Source organism: Cicer arietinum, chromosome 1 (assembly GCF_000331145.2).
Source record: "Cicer arietinum cultivar CDC Frontier isolate Library 1 chromosome 1, Cicar.CDCFrontier_v2.0, whole genome shotgun sequence".
In the NCBI taxonomy this organism is placed as follows: Eukaryota; Viridiplantae; Streptophyta; class Magnoliopsida; order Fabales; family Fabaceae; genus Cicer; species Cicer arietinum.
In genome coordinates, this window is record NC_021160.2 from 51764978 (window position 1) to 51790018 (window position 25041).

The following is a 25041-nucleotide window of genomic DNA, read 5'->3' on the forward strand; positions in this document are numbered from 1 at the left end:
TATTGAAGAAGCATGTGAGTGAGAACAAAATACAATGTAAAGACTTATGTTGATTTGTAGAGATATTTTATCAATCTTGAAACTCAAAAGCCTCCCATGGCATTACATACAAATGAGAAATCAAGAAGAAATCGACACGCGAACATGTAAAATAGATGAGTACATTAATGACATCTCAAAGAGAAACTAGCCACACAAACATGTAAAACACCATACAAGGACATCCCACAATCAATATTATGAAACATGTATGCTCGCTCATAATGAACTGATTAAATCAATATATATCAACTCATAATAGAGGTTGAAGTTTCCCTGCCATACAATACTCTATCTGTCTCTTAATATAAGACTCCTTTATCTAAATGCTCACAAACAAAAGATAATCAATGGGATCAATCTGATTAAAGACTGATGTCTACTGATATGCTAATATTCATATCTTTACACCAGCTAACCACATGGGAAAAGCATTTTGGATTGACTCAAATAACAGGAATATAGTGAAATATAAAACCTGGTAGTGAAAATACAGATAGATCCTAAGCCAGCTGTAAGGATGAGGAATGGGTTTTGTGCCAGAGAGACCGCCCTAAAATGGCACTTCCATGTACTGAGAGATATGCAGCATTTAACCTAACAACGGAATCAAGTATATGTCAGAAATACACAAGAAGTCGATAAGCTCATGTTCAGTTGTCTATCTCCTGAGTTTTAAAAAGAAAGGGGGGGAAATTACTTATCAACATCAGGCAATGCCAGAGGATCATACAACTCCTCCCTTTGTTCCATGGTAGGCACAGACATAGCTGATACGTCTTGGGCACCTTCAACCTATGAGCATGAGTAGTGCAATAAAGTTATTCTCTTCGATAGGAACCAATGCAATACGTAAATTTAATGTTAGATAAGTTACCTGTTGGGGGTATTGTGCATAGCCAGCATATCCAGCATATGCATACTGCGAAGGATCCTGAGCAGCCCCATATGCATAAGCTTCATAACCCTGACCATACCCATAGTAGGCACTCCATTGACTTGGATCCATTTGCTGTCCCCAGCCACCAGGTAAGTCCTAGAAACATTTAGGGCCAAAGTGTTGTTAGGGCAAATTTAATACTCCACATAAAAGCTGCATATTGAACTAATCAGAGATATTAAACTCATACATACATAAACTTGAACGTTTTTTTTTCTTCAAAAAAAAAAAAATTTGATAAAGATTATCATGATGGAAATATGTAGTTGTAACAAGGAGGCTGTGGCTAATGTTCACAAATTATACATTAAGACCAAACCTAAATTCCAAATATCAATAAACACTTGATGGAACACTATTTGACATCCCCTAAATAAATGATTTCCTAAGATGCATCGTTACATTCTACTTTTTTACTAATCCTCCATCAAACATATCTAGACAGGACTCCTAAAATATAATTTTCTGTTTCATTATTTTACTATTAACCCATTTAAGGCTTCGTTTGGGAGTTTAGGAGGGGAGGGGAGTGCTTTGGAAAATAAAAAGGAGGAAAGAGAAAGTGAAAGAATCATAGTCCCCCAACATTAATGGGGGGTTTAATTTTTCTCATAAAACAAAATCTCCATAAATTAGGAGAATTCGAAAAATTTATTGGAGGATTGTGAAGGGCTTAAATATATTTTAGATTCTTTTCATCTCTTTATAATAATCTAAAAATTAAAAACATATTAGTCATATGCATCCCCTTTTCATTCTTTACAAAAACAATCTCTCAAATAAAGTGGAAGATTTCGCTCTCTTTCCCACTCCTCCTCCCCCTCCTAACTCGCAAACGGAGCCTCAATATCCCACATTGGCCATTCAAACTTTATCATATATCACCTTCACAATCTCAAGGTTGATAGACTCATTTTCCAGTTATCCTAACATACAAACTTCTACATCAGAGCATGCCAAGAAATAACATGGTAAACAAAGATTATACTAGAACAGTAGAACCTCATGTATAGATTTTATGTTAACAATCTCGAAATTCTGGAAGACTTGTAATCTACACTGAGTGAGTTTGTGAAATTGAAATAAATTATATACACAAATGCATGAGGCTATAGCATAAGCATTTTGTCAAGAAATTAGCCAGTTCTAAAGGGAAAATTACCTGTCTAGCTGTAAGGGGCCTACCCCAAGAAACTCGGATCACTTGTTGACCTATTATCTTTCCCTGCATCTTCTGAATGGCTTCTTCAGCAGATGCTCTACAGGAATCAGATATGGGAAAGGTTAAATAATCGAATTAAGGAAAAAAAATGAAGATCATGAAAGAGCTCAAGATGCATGGTGAAGTCAGTTCACGCAAAACTTAACTCTTTCAAAAGACAACATGTCAAAATCCTATCATTATTTTAGCTTCTATCTTAAAAAGATTTTACATAAAAAATTCAAATTTTCAATGCTTAAAAAGATTAGGGGGGAAAGAAAACCTAGCCCCAAATTGAACAAAACCACATCCTTTGCCGGCATGAACTTTGGCAGAAACAATATCTCCAAATTGCAGAAAATTTTGCTTCAGCTCCTCGTCTGAGACATTAAGATCCAAATTACCAACAAAAATCTGCAATACAAAAGCATGTAAGAGTACCATAGGAAATGAAAATTACAAAGTGTTAGGGTTACGGGACTTACGGTAGTATTGTTTACATCATATTCCGGTGGAATGGTATTCAGTGGGGCAGTGTACGCCGGCACAGGATATATTGCTGCCAAGGATATCACAAATAAGTATCTCTCCTAAGTTCTACTAAATTAAAATATCAAGAACACTAAAAAATTCTCAAAGTTTCAACTTCCAATGCAGGCTTTCTATATGACTAACATCACTTGAAATTTAGTGGATTGCATGACCTAGGTTTGGTAAAGAGAAGGCCTAAAATTTTATCACTCCAAGACTAATATTGGATATCAAGTGATAACTGATAAGTGAAATAAGAAAAGATGGAATGGAATAAATAACTATCATACCTATGTTTAGAATGGAAAAGAAGAAAAGCTTTCTTTCCATAGTTTAGGAAGTGAATGTAATGGTAAGGAGATTAGTAAACAAGAAGTTAGTTCCATCTTAAACCCCGAATTGGGAGAAGAAAACTAGAGCGGACAGAATGAGATTGAATATAAATTCCTACAGAATCCAGATTCCATTTCATCATATTTTAAATAACCTTAACAACGACAAATAGTACCATTCCATCAACCATAACACATCCAAAATTTTAATCAAACAGGCTTTATATATATAACAAGGTAAGTCTTCAACCAGAAGCCCATTCACAAGTACAAACTATATAGTGACACCAATCCTTTACAATTTTCTAACACTCTTTATCAATAAAGAAAGAGAATTAAAACAAAATATGAAATTGAATATTATGGTCATAAGGAAAAGCTGAAAAGCACATTGCATTGAGAATTAAGACCCGTTTGAATTGACTTATTTAAGTTTATCTACTGTGAGACTTTCTGCGAGAGCTTATGAAAACAAACGTGTCAATAAACTAAACTATTTTCATCTAATTTCCGTAAGACAACTTATGCAAACAACTTATTGCATAACTTATATGAAAATAATTAACATTGGTGCTAGCTCCACCTCTGTTTTGTCCGGTTACACTCAAATAGGTTACATGAACTGAATTCACGTGAACTTCATAACTTAATTTACCACATGCGTTAACGTGAACTATGTTCATGTAGGTTATGTGAATTCAGTTCGCGTAACCTATTTGGATGTAACCGGAAAAAAACAAGGGTGAAACTAGCAAAAGTGAATAATTTAACTTTATTTTATATGTTGTTATTTAAATAACTTATTAGTAAGCACTTGATAAACATTTCTACTATAAGCACTTAATTAAGCTATTTATCCAAAGAAGCCCTTATTAAACAAAGAGTAGGTTTAATTTTACCTTTAGGAACAGGTGGTGGAGCAGCAACGGCAACAGCAGCATAAGGTTGTTGATAAGCAACACTAGCAGTAGTTTTCTTAGGTGTAGCAGCACTAATACGCATAGGCCTAGTAGAACAATAAACACCGTTCATTTCAGACATAGCACGGTTCCTTTCACTCTCATCAGAAAATTTAACAAAACCATAACCCTTAGAACGACCAGTATTAGGGTCAGTTACAACTTTAGCACCACGAACAGAAGGGTAATGAGTACGAAACGTTTCCTGTAAAAGATAATCAGTAACATCAGGAGCAAGATCTCCGACGAAAATAGAGTGATCGGGACCGGCATCAGGACGGCGTTCACCGATACCGAATGAAGCCCAATTTAATCGAAAAGTTTGTTCGGTTCCTGGCATTTGAGTGCCATTGTAACTTTGAAGAACTCGTTCTGCGGCGGTATGAGATACGAATTCGACGAAACCGTAACCTTCGGGTTGGCCGGTGATTTTGTTACGAATGATTTTGATGGAAATAACTTCGCCGGTATGGGAGAAACAGTGAGTGAGATAGGTTTCGTCAACCCAATATTGTAAATCGCCAATCCAAAGGGTTCGGACTTCTTCTAGTGAAGAAGGTTGGTGATAACTCGTTGCCATACTCACTCACTCACTCACTCTACAAATTTTAGGAGATTGTGGTGTGCAATATTAGTACTGAACTCAGTTTTGTTGGAAAAAAAAGGTACTTCAATTCCTACTGCTTGAGCCACCTCCAACTTCCAACTCTTATTTTTTTATTTTTTATTTTTTTATAATGCTTTTTTTCTTTTTCACTGAGCCACCTCCAACTCTAATTATACAAATGTAATAATATATATATATATGTATGTATTTTTTATATAAAAATAAATACAAATACTAATTATGTTTTAAAACTATACTCTCTATTTGAATTTTAATTAATTACTAATTTTAAAAACTATACTCCATTCATAATAAAATATAAAACAAAATAAACGCATATTTTTTAAAATAAATATAAGTAAATATGAACAATTTCTCTTATAATTAATGATAGTATAATTTTGCCTTTTGATTCAAACAAAACACTAACAAATATATGTGGTGGTGAGAGTGGGGTATGTTTTTCAACTGGGAGTGGCGTAGAAAGCTTTTTGTGAGGAAAAAAAGTTAGTAGAGGACTATGTCATCTCATAAATGAAGGTGTAGTTTTTGGTCGAGATAACATTTATACTGTGAATGAGGTGTACAACTTTATAGCATGATCGACACAAAATGATGATTATCTTCTTTATTCATTTGTGTAGAATACGTGTATTCTATTGTATTTTATTGAAGGTGTTTTTTTGTAACATTTGTTACAACGTTATTTATCTATAAAATGTAGTTTGCTTAGAAGATGAGTAAATGATATTGATTCACACTTATGTGTGACGAGAAATCTACTCTATATTTTTTCATGTTATGTCTGGTGCTTGGTGTTGTTTGGGCAGGTATGTTGTGGTGGCTTTAGATAATTTTTTTGTTACATAAATATATTAAAGCTTGTGCTATTCGATTTTCTGGTCTTGGAAACAGTGGTCGTATCATTTGTTCAAAACTCAATGTTATTTGGTGTCTGATGTGTGGTACATGTCGAAAGTTCATAATTTGTTTATTTTTAATCATGATGTGTGTAATAATTTCTTAATAGTTGAGAAGATGCAATTGATTTTTTGGATGTAGTTTATAATTAAAGAAATTAATTTTGTGTATGATTTTCACCCGTAGTACTCTGATCCTCGTTTTGTGGGATGTAGTATTTGTGAAAGGTACTTATATTTTGAATGAATTAATTGATTGAGTTGTGTAATTCTCGAGGTATTTTCTTGTAACAAACAAGCTCTTAGTATTTTTATTTTTAAATCATGTGTGGATATAGAGTGGAAATATGTTAAATTTATCGACAGATATGGTGTATCTTACGATAAATCCGAGTCAAGTTACATATCACTGAAAAAGTTTTTTAGACTACCAGACTGAACTAGTTAATTAAATATAAATACATTTTTTATTACTAATATTATAATACTAAGTTTTATATATTGTGTTAAATGATAAATTTGCTAACATTTTATGTAATTTAAAGACATTGATCAACGTTAATTTTTGATTTATTTAAATGTATTATTATAAAAAAAATTGAAATTGAGTGTTATATAATAACATAAATTAACTTATTTAAAAAAACTTATATCACTCACGTACGTCCGTGAGTATGGTACAATAGACTTTGATAAAACAATAATGAAATAAAATTTAAAACTTTGTTAGACTTTGAAAACATCAAGCCAAATATTAAAAAGATTTATACTAAATATTTTTAAATATATTTTTGGTCTATCTATTTTGTTTAAAATCAACTTTTAGCCCGTCTATTTTTAAAGTTGAGTTTTTGATCATCTAATTTTACAACTTGTGGAATCATGTTGATCCCCTCTAGTTTTTGTGATGTGGCACAACTGAATTAAAGAAAATTAAATTTAATATTCTTCTTTTTACTTCATGATCTTTTTGTAAAATTTTATTGAATAAAAAATAATAAAACAAATATTAATTAATAATATAAATTTAATGTCATTCAATTCAATTATATCACATTACTAATTTACTACTATATCATTACTAAACATGCAACATTATAAAAAATAAAAATTAAAAGATACCAACAAAATTCTCGTATTATAAAAGAGGGCAGTTTTAAAAATAGAAGAATTAAAAATTAATTTTAAATAAAATAAAGGACCAAAATTGAATTTAGACCAAAATTTTAAAATAAATATCTCAAAGTCTAATTTAGTCTAAGTCTATTTCCACCGTTGCCAATAGAGATGGATATCAAGGTTGATGCGGAGACACGTTCGATTGAGATTCAGAATTCAATTATACACGAGCATGTGAATGCGCTAGCAACTTAGCAATTTCACAAGGTATTGATTAATTTATTTGATTATACTTTACTATTTTGTATTATAACAGCAACGCTGTTTAATTTAAGGATGCTTAACCATTCCTTGACACACCGTGGCACAGCTACACATTCCTAAATCACAAGCATCTATTTTTTCTCTCTACAAATTTACACTTTTTTATTCTCTCCATTTTTTATTTTTATTTTTCATTCGATAATCCTCTCGTCTTCATTAAATCTCAATTAGTTTAATAGCTGGTGAGGGAAGCCATGGCGTTTCCTGCTACAATTGTCATTCTTCCTGTAGGAACTCTTTTCATTCTTTCAGGCCTCATTGTTAATGTTCTTCAGGTAAATTTAATTAATTCAATCCACATGTACATTAATATAGTTGCTTGGTTGGTATTTATTGTCATTTTGATTGCACATTTTATCGTTTTGCTTCTGTGTTCGGAGTTGTATACATTGAGTCATTCACCATGGTTTTAAATTGTGGTTAAATGCGGCCTAAATTGCGGCTATAATGCCATTGCGAGACTTCAAAATCCGCAATATTACGGCTGCGGTAACTTTTCCATAAAATGATTCTAAATTGCATACAAATGATCATGTTTGTAGCATGATCCGCTGCAATTGCGGCCGGAATATGATGATGTTAGAAGTTATGCAACCACATAGCAACTGTAATTGCAGTCACATTAAGGACATTTACCTGTATGTTACTGCAATATAATGATTGATTATTGATCAACGCTAAATTGCCATTGAGTTTACGAATTCCCGAATTTTTTCAGGCTATTATTTTTGTCCTTGTTCGTCCAATATCAAGATATTGTTACAGAAGAATAAACAAAGTGCTCACAGAATCACTATGGTTGGAACTCATATGGCTCGTTGATTGGTGGGCAGGCGTCAAGGTCTTTCATTACATCTTAACTCCATCCGTATTAATTAATTTGTTGTTTATCTAAGTTTTTACCCTCTTTCTTGACTATTAGTTATTAGTAATTTCATGAACAAAACATATATTTCTTCAGGCTAATAAAATTAGAATTGGTATTTATGTTTTCTCTCACCTAATCAAGGGGAGGGGAAGGTTGTGCATCATGTGTTGCAATTCATCCATGTATTGAACTTCATGAATAATGCCATTCTTTTGGACAACCTCGGATTAAAGGGGTGTCTCTGTGTATGTGTCTGCATTAGTGCTTCGTATGTCTTATTTTATAGCAATTCAGTTATTATTGTTGTAACATATTGGTGTCTATGTTTTGATTTGTTATAGGATTTTCTTGAAATATACTATCTAGTATTACATTATCCATCCACACTATAGTCTAACAGTTTGAATCTTCGGGTTGCAGGTCGAGCTGTACGCAGATTCAGAAACGTTTCAATTAATGGGTGAGGTGACATCCAATATTGGTTGTAAAGTTCTTTTAAACATTTGTTGAACATAAAGTATTAAAAATAAAGGATCTCACAAATTTGCAATTTTATTTATGAAAATTTCAGGTAAAGAAAATGCACTTCTGATCTGCAATCATAGGAGTGACATTGATTGGCTTATTGGATGGGTCTTGGCTCAGGTGCCTATTATATTATATGCGAATTATGCAAAAAAATTGATGTGCGTGCTGATATAATTCATTTACATCAGCCCTTTTATTTTACTTCAAATTACAAGAGTTGAAATGATTTCTTAGTCATTTAATTGTTTTCCCCCCTCTTTGAAATTCAGGGTGTAGTTGTCAATTGCATGGCATATGTCCATATGTACATATATATATTTGAACAAATATGATTTCATTTGTGACAGCGCACAGGTTGTCTTGGTAACACAATAGCCATTATGAAGAAAGAAGTTAAATACCTCCCTGTGAGTAACTCTAAATCTATTGTTCATTCTTTTTTTATTCTTTATAAATTTAGAATTTCATTAAGGCTTCTTTTTTTGATAATATGCATTAAGGCTTTTTAAGTTAAATGATCTGTTTCAGTAACAACATTGAATCTATGCAGGTTATAGGTTGGTCAATGTGGTTTGCTGAATTTTTATTTCTAGAAAGAAATTGGGCTAAAGATGAAGCAGCGTTGAAGGTAAATCCAAACAAATCTTACTTAGATTCATTTTATTAGTATAATGTTCCTTATTAGCATTTTGTTTATAAATTTCTTGAATTTTGTTGGCAGTCAGGTTTTAAGCAGCTTGAGCACAAACCAGTGCCTTTTTGGATGGCTCTTTTTGTTGAAGGAACTCGCTTTACACATACAAAACTTTTAGCAGCTCAAGAGTTTGCTATTTCAAGAGGGATGCCAGTACCTAGAAATGTTTTGATTCCTCGTACTAAGGTGAATAAGATTGATACTTAGGATCGGTTTGGTTAGGAAAAAATGGAGTAGAGGGAAGAAGAATGAGTTTCATAAGTTTCCAATTACAAGTTACACTTTGATTTTGTTGCTTTAGCTAATATGATGATATCTTTTTTACTGATGATGATGTTTTTTCAGGGTTTTGTCACTGCTGTAAAAGAAACGCGAAAATACATTCCAGTCATTTATGATTGCACGTTTACAGTTCCAAAGAGTGAGCCTTCACCTACAATGATGAGAATGTTAAAAGGCATTCCTTGTTCGGTAAGGCAGTTGAAAACTTAGACAGCAGCTATATTAGAGAAAATAAACAATGTTAATTATGTATTCTTTCAAAAGTAGATGTTTTACTAGTGCAATTGTTGGACAATCTATTAGACGTTGTTTATAGTTAATTTCTTTACAACCTATAACAAAATATTTATTCTCCCCTACTTTTTTTGTAGGTGAAGGTCCAAGTTAAGCGACACAAAATAGAGGAACTTCCAGAAACAGAAGAAGGCATAGCACAGTGGTGCAAAGACGCTTTTGTAACCAAGGTATTAAAAGTAGTGTAAGAAATGAGTTCCAAAATCCCACAAAATATGTAGATAATTTTATTAAGGTGGCATAATAAGTTTGTTAGTCATCTTTAATTTTGAGCCTAACTTAATCCCACAAAACGCAACTGAGAATCTTCACATTTTATAAACTTTATTTACGCAATATTAAATGATGTGAGACATGAACTTTTCTGAAATATAAGTTTAAACTCTAGAATAGGCATTCTTTGGCAGTTAGAGTATGCAAGAATTGAGATTTGTAAAGTTTGGATTAAGTGTTCTTAATTCACCATATTTAGGTGTTGCAAAGTTGATTCTTATATGTTCCAGTAGAACAAAATTAGTAATTGTTACTTTTTCACTCTCATAATTGTTGTTATGACTCCCATTTATAAGTTATCCTCTCACATTCAAATTAATCTGATGTATATGCAATACATTCTTAAAAAAAATTGTTCTATCGTAATAGGTAAGTTTTAAACAATGTATGTATTCTCAACTATTTATCAGGATGCTTTATTGGAGAAATATAATACTACAGAGATATTCAGCGAGTTAGAACTTCACGGATTACGGAGACCAAAAACATCAATATTTGTAAGTTTTCATGTTTAGTGTTTGGTTATATTTTTATGTCTTGTTTAGAGACATTTTGTTTATTACCTAACACTGGAAAACAGCTACTGCTTATCATCTCATATGTGAACTGCAGGTTATAGTTTGTTGGTCATGTTTCATCGGCTTTCTTCTAGTTCTATTCTTTTTGTGGTCTTCACTACTCTCCACATGTCATGGCATCTTACTCACGGTGCTTTTCATGGTAACTGTGACAGTTGTTGTGGAAATTCTCATACACTCATCTCAAGCAGAGTCTTCTTTACCAAACACTTTACCCATACAAGACCCTGTCAAGCAGAAGCTTCTTCATACAGACATTGTGATCAAAGATTCAGAAATAGTTTAATGTTAATCATATGTCTCTATCTCATAATACATGTATATTCCATGTTCTTCATTCATTGTATTTTATGCAAAATGCAGATGTGTAAAGGAAAATATTGTTATTTATACCCCAAAGACCATAACCAGTTATTTTCCTCTCACCTATGTTAGTTTTGGGTTTTTTTAACCAAAAAAATTGCAAGGGTGTCAGTATCAAGACTATAATCAAAGATAGGTTGGAACCACAACATCAATAATCATAAGTAGCACATGTCAATAATTTATTAAAAGGATTTTAAAAAATTATGAAGAAGAAGATAGAACACAAGAGACATAAAAAAAAACTCATGCAACATTATTCAAAATTAAATCTAAAATTAGCAAAGTCATTCCTATTACGGGTAAAATCCTCCTGAATGAAATCCTACCAAAAAAACCATGTGTACATTTTTTTTGTGTGTGTGAAACAATTATAGCTATATAATTATTACATTCACATAATATAGCAGGAAATAAAATAAACACAGATCCAAATAGCTCAAATGGTCATAACAAACTTGATATGACTCTCCTCAAGCAAGGGAGTATTTTTTTTATCATGGCCCCCTCACGTGGATTAAACAAATGAACAAGCTTGACCATCACGAAGCCAAGGTGACACCAATACTAAAAGAATAATCTCTCCGTTCCAATCCTCCATCTACACCCCATTTTCACCAAAGCTTTTTCCATCCAAAGGCTTCGCCATGAATATGATGGATTATGTTAAGATTGGCATCCAAAACATGCACCAATGAATTTTAATTATACTTCATTATATATATATATATATATATATATATATATATATATATATGTATATATATATATATTTTGCAAAACTTATTAATGCTAAGTTGTATAAAACGACACACATAAAGTTAAATTAAAACAGAGTTTTAAGGTTTGATGAAGATGAAGTGACAAGAGTTCAACTCCCCTGTTTAATAAAATTAATAATTAATTATTAATATTAACTATTTCAAATAAAAAATTAATAATATATTTAATCAAAAAATAATTATTGTACAGAAAAATATTTTATCACGACAATTGAAAGTATTTAAGTAAAAATATTTTTACAAAAACAATATTTTGAGACGACAAATATTTTCATAGTTTTAAATCTTGGATTAGTTTGATCAGAAATCGGAGCTATAACCAATCCAATCATGCAGTCAGATTATTTATGCCATCAACCCATGCATGAGACTAGGGCAAAACTCGAGATATCAAGTTTACTATTAGAACTCAAATCCCGTTCCTCGTACTAGCTCTTTTTTACCGTGGATTATATTACAACTTGTTTAAGAAGACAATATAATAGGTAATGTTATTGCAAAATAAAATGAAATACAAATATAATACTTTAATATCTTATAAAAAATAAAACAGAATTTCTACTATAATATATACAATATTGTATTTGTGTTATATTTTATTATACTTCAATAATATTTTTCATATTTTTTATATTTTCTTTTAATAAAATATGTTAATTTAATATAATTTTTCTTTAAATTTGTATGTTAATTTAATAATATATATCAGTAACTTTTTTAAGATAATATATTATTAATTTAAGTAAACACAAAATATATTTTTTATTAAAAAATGTAATGTACAATTTTTTTTTTGTAACAATAAAAAAAATAGCTCGATTCAAAGAGTATTTTTTTCAAAGATTATAGATTTTATATTTATGTTGATTATATATATATGAAATATATCTACTATCTAGTTTTAAAAAGATCTTTACCTCTTGTATACTCACTAAAATAACTACATCAAATATTTTATTTACACACTTATATGTATAATTTTATTTACTATATAATTAGATAAAAAAATTTATTTTAATTTGTAGATATACAATCATACATTTAATATCTATAATTTAAAATATTTGATTTTTAGTAACATAACCAAATATATATTTTAATGTTTATTTGATAAGATATAAGTGTGATGAAAAAAATTACTAAAAAGTAAAAATGTTATAAGCAATTTTTTATAGTAAGTACATAAGGATAAATGCAACTTTAAAATTAAATAGTGTGAGAGTTATTTAATGAGATTTCTAGTTTAAAATTTTAATAATATAACCAACTTGTGAACCGTCATCCATTTCAATCCTATAATCCCACCAATGACACAGTGCCCGGGTCGATCACGAGTTTTAAAACACTGAATATTTATGTATTTGTTTATTCTATCTATCTTTGGCACGAGTAGATGAGTTTGAGATAGCTTTGACTCGTGACTTGGATTAAGAGTTAGAACTATGAGTCGCAAGTTTCATTTTGAGTCGGTTTATCCTGATCCGAATTGAATAACTAATAATTAATAATTATTACTTTATAAGGAAACTATTAATTGACACAAATCACAACTGTTGATACTTTTCTAATTTTGTCAGTTAAGAATTTTTATAATTATAGAAGAAAAAGAAGAAGTTGTTCTTTGTTCCATTCTATTTTTCGAGCACTAAAATGGGATCATTGAAGAAGAACGAAGAGACGCAACAAGATTTGAAGGTTTCAAACGATGCTATCTTATACGTTAATGGAGTTCGTAGAGTTTTGCCTGATGGATTAGCTCATTTGACTTTACTTGAATATCTCAGAGGTATATTTCCTTTTCTTCTCAAATTCAATTTAAATTATCTTACATTACGTGCTTAATCATTGCAACTTCTTAAGCTTTTAGTTAGTTACATGCTCTTGAACTTGAACTAAAGACCTGAATTTATTTTTTCGCTGTCAAAATTTTCCGGTTTAGTTCATCGTATTTGATTGTTGAGTTTTTGTTTTTAGGAAGTATTTGATTGTTGGTTGAACACCGGAGAAGTCAAAATCATTTAATTAGAGCCACTTTATGAACCAAACTGAGTTTATTTGAATCAGAATTTATGAATCAAGCGAGCCTAGTACAACGCATTATTTCAGCCGGTTAATGAATCAAACAAGTGGAATTAATAAAAAATTATGAATAACTTAATTTCAGATCATTTATTTATCGAGATCAATTTTTAGCTTATTTATTTAGGGTCTGTTTGGATTGGTTTATTTGAGTTTATCTCCTGAAATAAGCATTTGGAAAACTACTTGGGAGAGTTTATGAAAACAACTTATAGCATGTGGGACATAAGTTGTTTTCAGATTTTTCATAAGCTTTTCATGATAACTTATGACAATAGTTTATAGTTTATATGAACGTAGTTTAACTTTACTTTTATCTTTATTATAGACATAACTTACACATAAGCGCTTATATAATAAATGCTTATACTATTAGCACTTCATAGGAACAATGTTTAGCTTAAGTTTTACTCATTTGGTTTTTGAACTAAGTTCAATTAGTTGCCAAATCGATTCTTGAACTTGTTCCTTGTCTTAATTGCCAAATCGATTCTTGAACTAATTTTGAGCTGGTTTCAATGATTGGCAACTTACACTTCATGTTTAATTTAATGTTTTTTATCTGTACATTATTTTGGTTTGTTGATTTAAATTTTCTCCTTGGTGAAACTAAACTGATTATAGTTGTCCACTCTTTGGTATAAAAGATATAGGTCTGACAGGGACTAAACTAGGCTGCGGTGAAGGTGGTTGTGGAGCTTGCACTGTTATGGTTTCACATTATGATACAAATTTGAGGAAAAGCTTGTAAGTGTTTCTTTTTCATGCCGTGCTGATTCAATGCTTCTACTACTTTTCAAATGGTTACTTCTTGTATCTTAACATCAGGCTTACTGTTTTAGTTTGAAAACATTTTTTCAGACACTATGCTATCAATGCTTGCTTAGCACCTCTATATTCTGTTGAAGGGATGCATGTGATTACAGTGGAGGGACTTGGAAGCTGCAGGCTCGGATTGCACCCTATCCAGGTGATGCATTGCTGTTGTTTAGAATATCCTTTATTTGTTTGGTTCTCATGCTATGATGTACTTAATTATTTATGGGCTTTGGCACGATCTTTCTTCTTATTTCAAATTTATATTTATGCATCAGTACTTTGAAGTTTGAACTTATTAGTGTAATATTCTCTCCAGGAATCTTTGGCTCGTACTCATGGTTCGCAATGTGGATTTTGTACACCTGGTTTTGTCATGTCCATGTATGCATTATTGCGGTCAAGTCAAACACCACCTAGTGAAGAACAAATTGAAGAATGCCTGGCTGGAAATTTATGCCGATGCACTGGCTACAGAGCAATACTCGATGCATTCCGGGTTTTTGCAAAAACTAACAATATCTTATATACTGGCGTTTCTTCACTGTGCCTTCAAGAAGGCCAGTCTGTATGTCCATCAACTGGGAAACCCTGTTCATGTAATTTAAACAGTGTAAATGATAAATGTGTAGGCAGTTATAAACCTACTTCCTATAATGAAGTAGATGGGACCAAATATGCAGAAAAGGAACTTATTTTTCCTCCTGAACTGTTGTTAAGGAAACCAAAGTTTTTAAATTTGACTGGATTTGGTGGGCTAATGTGGTATCGACCTTTAACACTTCAACAGGTATTGGATTTAAAAGCCAAATATCCTGATGCAAAGTTGCTAGTCGGTAATTCTGAGGTAGGAATTGAGATGAGACTAAAGAGAATACAATACCAAGTTCTGATTTCTGTAATGCATGTGCCAGAACTAAATGTTTTGGATGCTAAAGATGATGGCATAGAGATAGGTGCTGCAGTGAGATTATCTAATCTCTTGAATTTTTTCAGAAAGGTTGTGCCTCAGCGTGCTGCTCATGAAACTTCATCTTGTAAAGCCTTTATTGAACAACTGAAATGGTTTGCTGGAACACAGATAAGAAATGTTTCATCAATTGGTGGAAATATATGTACTGCCAGCCCAATATCGGACTTGAATCCTCTCTGGATGGCAGCTAGAGCAAAGTTTCGAATTATTGACTCAAAAGGAAACATCAAGACAGTATTGGCAGAAAATTTCTTCCTGGGTTATCGCAAGGTGGATTTGGCGTGTGACGAAATCTTGCTGTCAGTATTCTTGCCATGGAATAGGACCTTTGAGTTTGTGAAAGAATTTAAACAGTCCCATAGAAGGGATGATGATATTGCAATTGTAAATGCAGGTATTCGTGTTCATCTTCAGGAACACAACGAAAACTGGGTTGTTGCTGATGCGTCAATTTTTTATGGTGGGGTGGCGCCATATTCACTTCCTGCAATAAAAACTAAGGAATTTCTCATTGGAAAAATTTGGGAGCAAGATCTGTTGCAAAATGCATTGAAAATTCTGCAGAAGGATATAGTACTGAAGGAAGATGCTCCTGGTGGAATGGTAGAGTTCCGGAAATCTTTGACTCTGAGTTTCTTTTTTAAATTTTTTCTGTGGGTCTCTCATCAAATGGATGGCGTCAAAGAGTCCATACCATTATCCCATCTATCTGCAGTTCACTCAGTGCACCGTCCATCAGTTACAGGATCTCAGGACTATGAAATCATTAAACATGGGACATCTGTCGGTTCTCCTGAGGTTCATCTATCTTCAAGACTTCAGGTTCGTTGAGATTATAGTGTAAAAACACATTGCAATTTTAACAATTATGTTTTCATCCATAGATTTGCAATAGGGTTATACTCATTCAAGCATGCTTGCATCTTTTTTTACTGCTTCTCTTGTTGTTTAACTTTAAAAAATATGACATTATGAAGGATTAGACCGTTTTACTTATCTGTTACAGAATTTCTAATTTAATGTTCCTTTAAAAAATCAGATGCATACTAAAGAATCCTGTATTTCTACTGTTCCCACAAATCATATGTAAATAGTTACCTCTATGTTGGCTATATCTGCCTTTTCTCACCAATATTCTTGCGTCAAGACATGTTACTGATATTGATGCCTTCGAGGTTCATTTAATACTCTTAGTTACTTATACAAAAATAATAAGCTTTGATCCAAAATTCCTTTTTTATACACAGTCTCTGTAGCAAATTATGTCTTTTTGTTTTTAGTAGAATGCTTGGCTACATGATTCTTATAACTTACATTCAGGTTACAGGAGAAGCATTATATGCTGATGACTCACCAATGCCTCCTAATGGCTTGCATGCTGCCTTAATTTTGAGTAGGAAACCCCATGCCCGAATACTTTCAATTGATGATTCAGAGGTCAGGTCTTCACCTGGATTTGTGGGCTTGTTTCTAGCGAAAGATGTACCAGGTGATAATATGATTGGAGCAATTGTTGCTGATGAGGAGCTTTTTGCCGTAGAATATGTCACTTGCGTGGGTCAGGTATCTAGCTTACTAAATATTCTCTCATTTGTGATCTGTTTATTATAATTTTGAGCTTAAAGGGAATGGAATTCTCCTGCTTCCTTTGTGTGGAGTATGCATTTGTGCTTGTTCTTAACTGTTGGTGTTGTGGTATGAAATGAATATTTGCATCGTCACTTGCAAAAGAAAATAAAAATATAATATGCATTAGATGTCAATGTATATTGTTGAAGTTGTGGGATTTTAGAGAAAAAGAGTAGATAAATAATAAGGGTTTGAATATTATTGATAATAGATTTATGCTAACTTAATGACAAAAGACTTAATACTAATCTCTATTTATGGAGAAACATAGACTCAATCCTAAATAAAAAACAAATCATAATAATAATGAGATATTCTAAAATATTTTTATGATTATAAATTGATCCTAGGAAATAACTCAAGATACTCTAATATAATGTAAAAGATATTATAAGATATTTTCTAATATTCTAACACTTTCCCTCAAGTTAAAGCTTACTTGTTACAAAAAAAACAATGTTTTGCTCCACAAAATAATAAAAATGATGGAGAGGTAATTCAGGGATGTAGGTGAAATCAGAGATAATTGCTATAAATAAAGCCTAGCAAAATAGCTGGAATAATCATCAACAGGAAAGAAATTCATGGCAAGCAATTGAATAAAGCAAGACCCGTTCTTCTAAAAAACTGTATTTGGTAGCTTCAAATTAATAATATCGGAGATCTAAAATATTTAAACTTGAATATGCTTCAAGGAGAGAGAGGCGTACTTTAGGGGGAGAAAGGTAAGGCTAGTACATCTGGGACAAAGATGAGGTCAGTGCATCTGAGACAAATTGCCAAGACAAAATGAGTCATGAAAATAAAAAGAAACCATCAGAATGACCGTTAACGGAAAAAGAAGTCAACGCTAATATGATTCATCTGTAGAAAAGGGTCACCACCGAAATGATCGTCGGTGGAAATATAAGTCACCGATATCATCTATTAGTAAGAACTAAATTGCTTGACAAACACCGAAGAAGCAACGCGACTCTAACAAAATGAAGTCATGATCGATCAACGGAGTGACAAAATGCATCCAAAACAGGGGAGATAACGGTTGTTTGAACAAGGACGCATATTTTCGTTGTTCAAAATTGGAAAGTAAGGGCAGATCTGAAATCGTCGAATAGAGAATAATCGTACACCAAGAAAGTAAAAAGGAAGTCCAAAATATTAACCACACCCAACAGAAGCAAATAAACTTTCACCCCAATATCTGCTCGGTACCCTGCATCTGCTTTACTCTTGTCCTTGTTTTGTGCCAAATACAGGAACCCAAATGCACCAACTATAGTCCCGAGTTTCTCCGTTGCTGATGATATTCTATGGCAAGTAGATCCGGATCTAGCAGGAAAAATCTGCCTGCACAACAAATATGGTAACATTTGGCCAAAATTTGCAAAGAAGAAGGTCAATGAATACAATGCGACAAATCTTATATGGTGATCCTTATGAGTCCAATGTTCATAAGGAATGGCAAGAGCAAACATGAAGACAGTCATAAAGAAAAATTCCATCAATTGAATTGCAAATCTTCCTATCCTATCAAGGAGTGACACTGTAAACCAGTAGCATGGAACAGCACTGCATAGAGCAATAAGCGTTTGAGTTCTTGCGATTTTGTAAACCTCCTCAAGTGCATTCATTGTTTGTGTAGGAGGTATCCAACCAATTGCGCTGAAAATATCCTTCTGGAATAGATTTTGGCTATAAAATACAATATCAAGCAAGAATCAAGTACTTGTTGTACCAAGTATATGTTGTCCATGGCAACTGTGGAATTCCTTTGAGAATAAACCATATGATTTTTTCTGCTCATCTGTCTTTGTTTCAGCCTGGACCTCAACCTGTAGAACCTTACATATCTGTTGCAACCTTCGCCGTATTCTTAGCAACTACAGCAGTGTAACGAGCAGAATCGGGCATCTTCATCCGCCAGTAGTAAGTCAATGCAGCTGGGAGTGCTCCTACCATCACAATTATCCTCCAAATGTAATATGCTTGTGGAAAGTTGAGCCAACTGGATCAACCGAGTAAGGTGGAGAATCAAACCTGGCTTTGAATGCAGCTGAAACTATGATTGCAAATACACCACCTACAAGGACAACATCGTGGAAACTTTTTTTGTCCATTTTAGCATCTCTTAAGCAGTTCTCATAAAATCAATTCCCTCGTAAAGTGAATCAATTTCAATGGTGGTCTGGGCAGTTGATGAAAGAGTTCTCTTCGCCCTCTCACAAGCAGTCCTCAACCTCCTGAGTGCTCTGGGGTTGTCACTAATGTCTTTCTTGCTCTTTCTCTTGAACCCTTGGACAAAGTGGTTAACCATCCTATTGTACTATCAAAATCCTCACCTCCAAGATGAGTGTCTCTGGCAGTGGCTTTCACCTCAAAGATACCCTCTTCAATAGTAAGCAAAGAGACATCAAAAGTACCACCACCAAGGTCCAAAATCAAGACATTTTTCTCACCAACACTGGTTGCCTTCTTATCAAGACCATAAGCAATGGCAGCAGCAGTGGGCTCATTAATGATTCGCATCACGTTAAGAGCGGCAATAACACCAGCATCCTTGGTAGCCTGATGCTGAGAATCATTAAAGTAAGCAGGGACAGTAACAACAGCATTCTTAGTAGCAGTGCCAAGGTAGGCCTCAGCATTCTCACGCGTTTTCATAAGTACCATGGAAGAGATCTCTTCTGCAGCAAATTGCTTATCTTCATCGTTGTAGTTAACAACTATCATGGGCTTCTCAACAGGGCCAGGATTAATCTTAAAAGGCCACAATTTCATATCACTCTGAACATAAGCATCACTGAATCTATGACCAATCAACCTCTTAGCATCGAAAACAGTGTTGATAGGGTTCATGGCGACTTGATTCTTAGTGGCATCACCGATGAGACGCTCGGAGTCAGTAAAACCGACATAAGACGGCGTGATTTTGTTACCTTGATCGTTGGCAATAATTTCAATGCAATCATGTTCCCAGCTCATGTCTCTTCATCTATTGACTTTATTTGTCACACTTTTCACACACCGAGTTGGAGCATCTAGAATAGTCTACACAATGATTTTTTCGGTTAATGATACAATGAATTGTACTTCTAGATCTCATATAGTATCAGTGTCAATTTCCCAATTCTCTGTGTCTACCTATTCTCTTGTCATATCACTCTGAATGCCCACTTATTGTACTAATAATTATCTTTCACCTCCGGCATATATATGACCAAAGCTTGAAGTTGGTGGATGACCTATAAAATCTTGTTCACGAATCTTGTGGAATATCTAGTCATGCATTAGCCTTTTGCCATTATTAATTAATTGGTTTATATGTATTTTCTAGGTAATAGGAGTCGTTGTAGCTGATACTCATGAAAATGCAAAGATAGCAGCAAGAAAAATTCACATCGAGTATGAAGAGCTCCCGGCCATCTTGTCAATACAGGATGCCGTCAATGCTAGAAGTTTTCATCCCAATACAGAAAAGCATATGAGTAAAGGTGATGTTGATCACTGTTTTCAGTCAGGCAAGTGTGACAGAATAATTGAAGGGGAAGTTCAGATAGGAGGTCAGGAACACTTTTATCTGGAGCCGCATAGCAGTTTCATATGGACAGTGGATGGTGGAAACGAAGTTCATATGATTTCATCCACTCAAGTAAGTTACATAATTTTTTAGTGAATGTCTAGAATTCATTTTATAATTTATGATTATATGTCTCTTTTGGAAACTGAAGTTTTCTGAAATCTTTTGCTTGTTTCATTGTATCAACATCTTTATAAAAATATTCAGGCATGTATTACTAAACCGCTTATGTGTTTTATGCAATTAAGTATTAAGAACTGCATATATGATGTTAACAGAGTCAAACAATGGACAAAAGTAGAAAGGAGGCTGCTCAAGAAAACTACTTATTCCATTCTGGAAGCTTTGTCTTTGGCCTAGTTAATCTTTTTTAACTACTGCATGTTTTTTCTATGCTGTGCAACCCTAAATGGGGTACAGAGAGGGGGAGATATTGAGATGAGAATTGAATAAAGTTGTTTGTGCAGTTATCTAAAACTCTTAGGGAAATGGAATTTTCGTTTGAGTTCTGGCTCCAAAGAAATAACTGCATTTCAAAATATCACTGTGTTATTGCAGGCCCCTCAGAAACACCAGAAATATGTTTCTCATGTTCTTGGTCTTCCCATGTCGAAAGTAGTTTGCAAAACAAAGCGAATTGGTGGTGGATTTGGGGGAAAGGAAACAAGATCAGCTTTTATTGCTGCTGCAGCTTCAGTTCCATCGTATCTGTTAAATCGACCAGTGAAAATCACACTGGATAGAGATGTAGACATGATGATAAGTGGACAACGCCATAGTTTCTTAGGGAAGTATAAGGTATTGCTTCTCTCACCCTTGATTTTGCACATCTTAATGTTCCGACTCATCATTTGAAACTGGGTTCAGTATCAGCATTTTTTTCTTCATTTTTTATGTGGTTGAGTAATTAATTAGGGATATTATTTCATTCAGGTTGGATTTACAAATGAAGGGAAGGTGCTTGCATTGGATCTTGAAATTTATAACAACGCTGGAAATTCACTGGATTTGTCACTTGCTATCCTTGAACGTGCCATGTTTCATTCAGACAATGTTTATGAAATACCAAATGTGAGGATAATGGGAAGAGTTTGCTTCACGAATTTACCCAGCAACACTGCTTTTCGTGGATTTGGTGGCCCTCAAGGCATGCTTATTACTGAAAACTGGATTCAGAGGATTGCTGCGGAACTCAATATGAGCTCAGAAATGATAAGGGTAAGATATAAAATTTTGGATTGTTGTCATGTTCGAAGTATACGTATGAAATTTTACGGTCATCCTGTACTTGATGTTGGATTTTCTTGTCAATATTTCTAAACCGCCAAGTTTCTATTTAGGAAATTAATTTTCAAGGTGAAGGATCCGTTTTGCATTATGGTCAGATACTTCAGCACTGCCCTCTATCCCAGCTATGGAATGAATTGAAGTTATCCTGTGACTTTGTGAAGACCCGTGAAGAAGTTGACCAATTCAATGCTCACAATCGCTGGAGGAAGCGTGGCATTGCTATGGTTCCTACTAAGTTTGGTATATCCTTTACAACAAAGCTTATGAACCAGGTATATTCTGAATTCTATCATGTTATTTAATTATGCTTGATATTTTTGTGGTGATTTTCGTTCAAAATTTTCTATTCAATACTCCTATTTTGTTAGTTGTGAAATAGACATTATTAGAATAGAGATAACATTATGCTTCCATATTTTCTCAACAACTGTAGGCAGGTGCTCTGGTTAATGTCTATACGGATGGAACTGTTTTAGTTACCCATGGGGGTGTGGAAATGGGTCAAGGTTTACATACGAAAGTTGCCCAGATTGCTGCATCAGCTTTCAATATCCCCCTTAGTTCTGTCTTTATATCAGATACAAGTACCGACAAGGTACTAAGTTACTGTTTTGAAAGATATCATGAATTTGTCACATTAAAACTATGTACCTATGAGAGTCACGTCCTCATGCTTGCTGCAAATTAGGTTCCTAATTCTTCTCCAACAGCTGCTTCTGCTAGTTCTGATATGTACGGAGCAGCGGTTTTAGATGCATGTGAGCAAATAATGACACGCATGGAACCTATTGCTTCTCGACACAACTTCAACTCATTTGCTGAGGTACTCTTCTATTTGCAGTTTTTGCTTCTCAGTCTATGAAGTGATCCACTCAGAATAAATGACTATAAAAGCACATTAGTTCATTCTATTACAGAAAATTCTTTATATATATATATATATATATATATATATATATATATATATATATAAATTTCATATGCATGCTGAGGAATTGGGAAGTTGCGAGGAAATAAAGAAAAGATCGAGACTATTCGAATTTCCGAGAAAAGAAACAAATATTTTAGTAGATATTATATATTTTCATATGAATATCTTGGGTTTCAAGAAGAATAAAAAAAATAGAAGTGATTACAGTAGTTCAAGGATTGCGTAAGAAATTACATCTATTATATCAGAATCCTATTGATAGGATTTGGATTCTCCAAATTCACTTCAAAGGTGAAAGTGAGGAATTACAGCCATGTACATGTATAGCAAGATATGTTGTTTTTTGAATTTTGACCATTGATTTTTCAGTTAATGTACATGTATACCTACTGAAGATATATGTTGTATAGGTTGTTAACAGTTCTTCTAGTTACATGTAGCTTTTGTGATTGTCTCTGCTGTTACAAAGTGTCTTATGATTGAAAACTACTGAACATATTTTGTTATGCTTTTGTTGTTTTCAGCTAGCTAGTGCGTGCTATGCAGAGCGAATAGACCTTTCTGCCCATGGTTTTTTTATTACACCTGATATTGGTTTTGATTGGACCACGGGTAAAGGAAACCCTTTTAGGTATTTCACATATGGGGCTGCATTTGCTGAGGTTGAAATTGACACCTTGACTGGAGATTTTCACACTAGGGTGGCAAATATATTTTTGGATCTCGGTTATTCTCTGAATCCAGCGATAGATGTTGGGCAGGTACTTTTTTTTATAGTTGTCCATTACTCTTTTGATTTCTAAATAAGCTAGGGATTTTAACTAGTGAACAAATTTTAGCTTTCGTCAATAATTTTTGTTTGTGTTTTCATGTCTTCATTTCTGGTTGTATGAACTTATTTGGGAAAAGATGGTAGTTATTTTCCTGGTTGTAGAATATTAAAAACTCTCTAAATTTCCTTGGAATTACAACTTCTAGTTATTTTCTTCCCTATTCTTGGAAATCTTGTTTGATATATTTCTATATGATATATTCATATTTGATTTATTGCTATTCATGTTCACAGATCGAAGGAGCTTTTATTCAAGGTTTGGGTTGGGCTGCTTTAGAAGAACTTAAATGGGGAGATGGAGCACATAAATGGATCCCCTCTGGATGGCTTAACACTTGTGGACCTGGAGCTTATAAAATTCCTTCTATAAATGATGTTCCCTTGAAATTTAATGTCTCACTTCTTAAGGCATGTTTCTGAACCCTGAACATGTTTCAGTACTTTTCTTGATGATACAAACTGAAGTGATCACAGAAACATCTCAATTGTCACATCATCAAAATTCAGCCTCAATACGCACAAATAGAGAAAAAGTTAGTCATTTTAAAATAGGGGACTAAAATCGCAGGTTTAGAAACAAGAGGACCAAAATCACAAATGAGACAAAATAGTGGGACTAAAATTGTATCTAAGGCTTTTGGTTGTTTGGCTATTCCTGATCGGTACCAAACTTAATTACTTAACAATACATACATGCTAACTTGCTTTTGTTGTGTGCTCTAACTTGTAGGGCCATCCAAATGTAAAGGCAATCCATTCATCGAAAGCAGTTGGTGAGCCTCCATTTTTCCTAGCATCAGCTGTATTCTTCGCCATCAAGGATGCCATCAGTGCTGCAAGAGTTGAAACGGGGTGCGCCGACTGGTTTCCACTTGATAGTCCAGCAACTCCTGAGAGAATTCGGATGGCTTGTCTAGATGAATTTACAGCATCTATTGTTAACTCGGATTTCCATCCCAAACTTAGTGTTTGACTTGATGCTGCTTATTCATTTGTTAAATTTCTTGGCATATCAACATGTGAAATTTTCAATGTACATATATTTGATAAAATATAATTTATAAAGGGCACGAGACCACCATTAATGGACTCAGAGAATGTCCAAATCCTCACACCTTTAATATGATGTAGCAACTGCAGAACTGGGGCAAAGCAATGGTAACTTGCACTTTCATCTATATATTCTTTACTTGCTTTCTATATTTAAATTTCCTTAACACTGATTTTACCCTTACAAATGCATTTTCACAATAGATGTATGAACATTTAGACTTTCTTGA

General features: G+C 33.3%; 3 protein-coding genes and 2 pseudogenes across 6 annotated transcripts; 2 read left to right on the forward strand and 3 right to left on the reverse strand.

Moving 5' to 3' along the window:
* Window positions 1-264: 264 nt before the first annotated feature.
* LOC101496574 (polyadenylate-binding protein RBP47B') lies at window positions 265-4751 on the reverse strand. The gene is made up of 7 exons (XM_004486909.4): window positions 3943-4751; window positions 2666-2739; window positions 2464-2594; window positions 2142-2238; window positions 917-1075; window positions 740-834; window positions 265-636 (listed from the first exon to the last, which is right to left on the reverse strand). Exons 1-7 carry the CDS (start codon window positions 4580-4582, stop codon window positions 543-545), a joined length of 1290 nt encoding a protein of 429 aa, XP_004486966.1. The 5' UTR covers window positions 4583-4751; the 3' UTR covers window positions 265-542.
* A 2034-nt stretch (window positions 4752-6785) lies between these two features.
* On the forward strand, window positions 6786-10914 carry LOC101495814 (1-acyl-sn-glycerol-3-phosphate acyltransferase 3-like). 3 transcript variants are annotated; one of them, XM_004486906.4, is made up of 12 exons: window positions 6786-6915; window positions 7144-7247; window positions 7691-7813; window positions 8261-8300; window positions 8412-8485; window positions 8716-8775; window positions 8919-8996; window positions 9090-9248; window positions 9408-9533; window positions 9716-9808; window positions 10322-10408; window positions 10524-10914. In XM_004486906.4, exons 2-12 carry the CDS (start codon window positions 7167-7169, stop codon window positions 10773-10775), a joined length of 1173 nt encoding a protein of 390 aa, XP_004486963.1. In that variant the 5' UTR covers window positions 6786-6915; window positions 7144-7166; the 3' UTR covers window positions 10776-10914. The 3 variants fall into 3 exon arrangements, with proteins under 3 accessions (XP_004486963.1, XP_027189608.1, XP_073222900.1); XM_027333807.2 differs by having other exon boundaries at window positions 10645-10914; XM_073366799.1 differs by lacking the exon at window positions 6786-6915 and having other exon boundaries at window positions 7025-7247.
* Window positions 10915-12949: 2035 nt separating this feature from the next.
* On the forward strand, window positions 12950-24941 carry LOC101495267 (xanthine dehydrogenase 1-like). 2 transcript variants are annotated; one of them, XM_004486904.4, is made up of 14 exons: window positions 12958-13420; window positions 14361-14460; window positions 14575-14683; window positions 14849-16324; window positions 16823-17065; window positions 20466-20780; window positions 21267-21506; window positions 21642-21926; window positions 22049-22270; window positions 22432-22593; window positions 22687-22821; window positions 23454-23690; window positions 23996-24169; window positions 24492-24941. In XM_004486904.4, exons 1-14 carry the CDS (start codon window positions 13285-13287, stop codon window positions 24732-24734), a joined length of 4077 nt encoding a protein of 1358 aa, XP_004486961.1. In that variant the 5' UTR covers window positions 12958-13284; the 3' UTR covers window positions 24735-24941. The 2 variants fall into 2 exon arrangements, 1 of the variants encoding a protein (XP_004486961.1); XR_012162518.1 differs by lacking the exons at window positions 23996-24169; window positions 24492-24941 and having other exon boundaries at window positions 12950-13420; window positions 22709-22821; window positions 23454-23593.
* On the reverse strand, window positions 18037-19144 carry LOC105852167 (inorganic phosphate transporter 1-4-like; annotated as a pseudogene).
* Window positions 19216-20113, reverse strand: LOC105852013 (heat shock cognate 70 kDa protein 2-like; annotated as a pseudogene).
* Window positions 24942-25041: the final 100 nt, after the last annotated feature.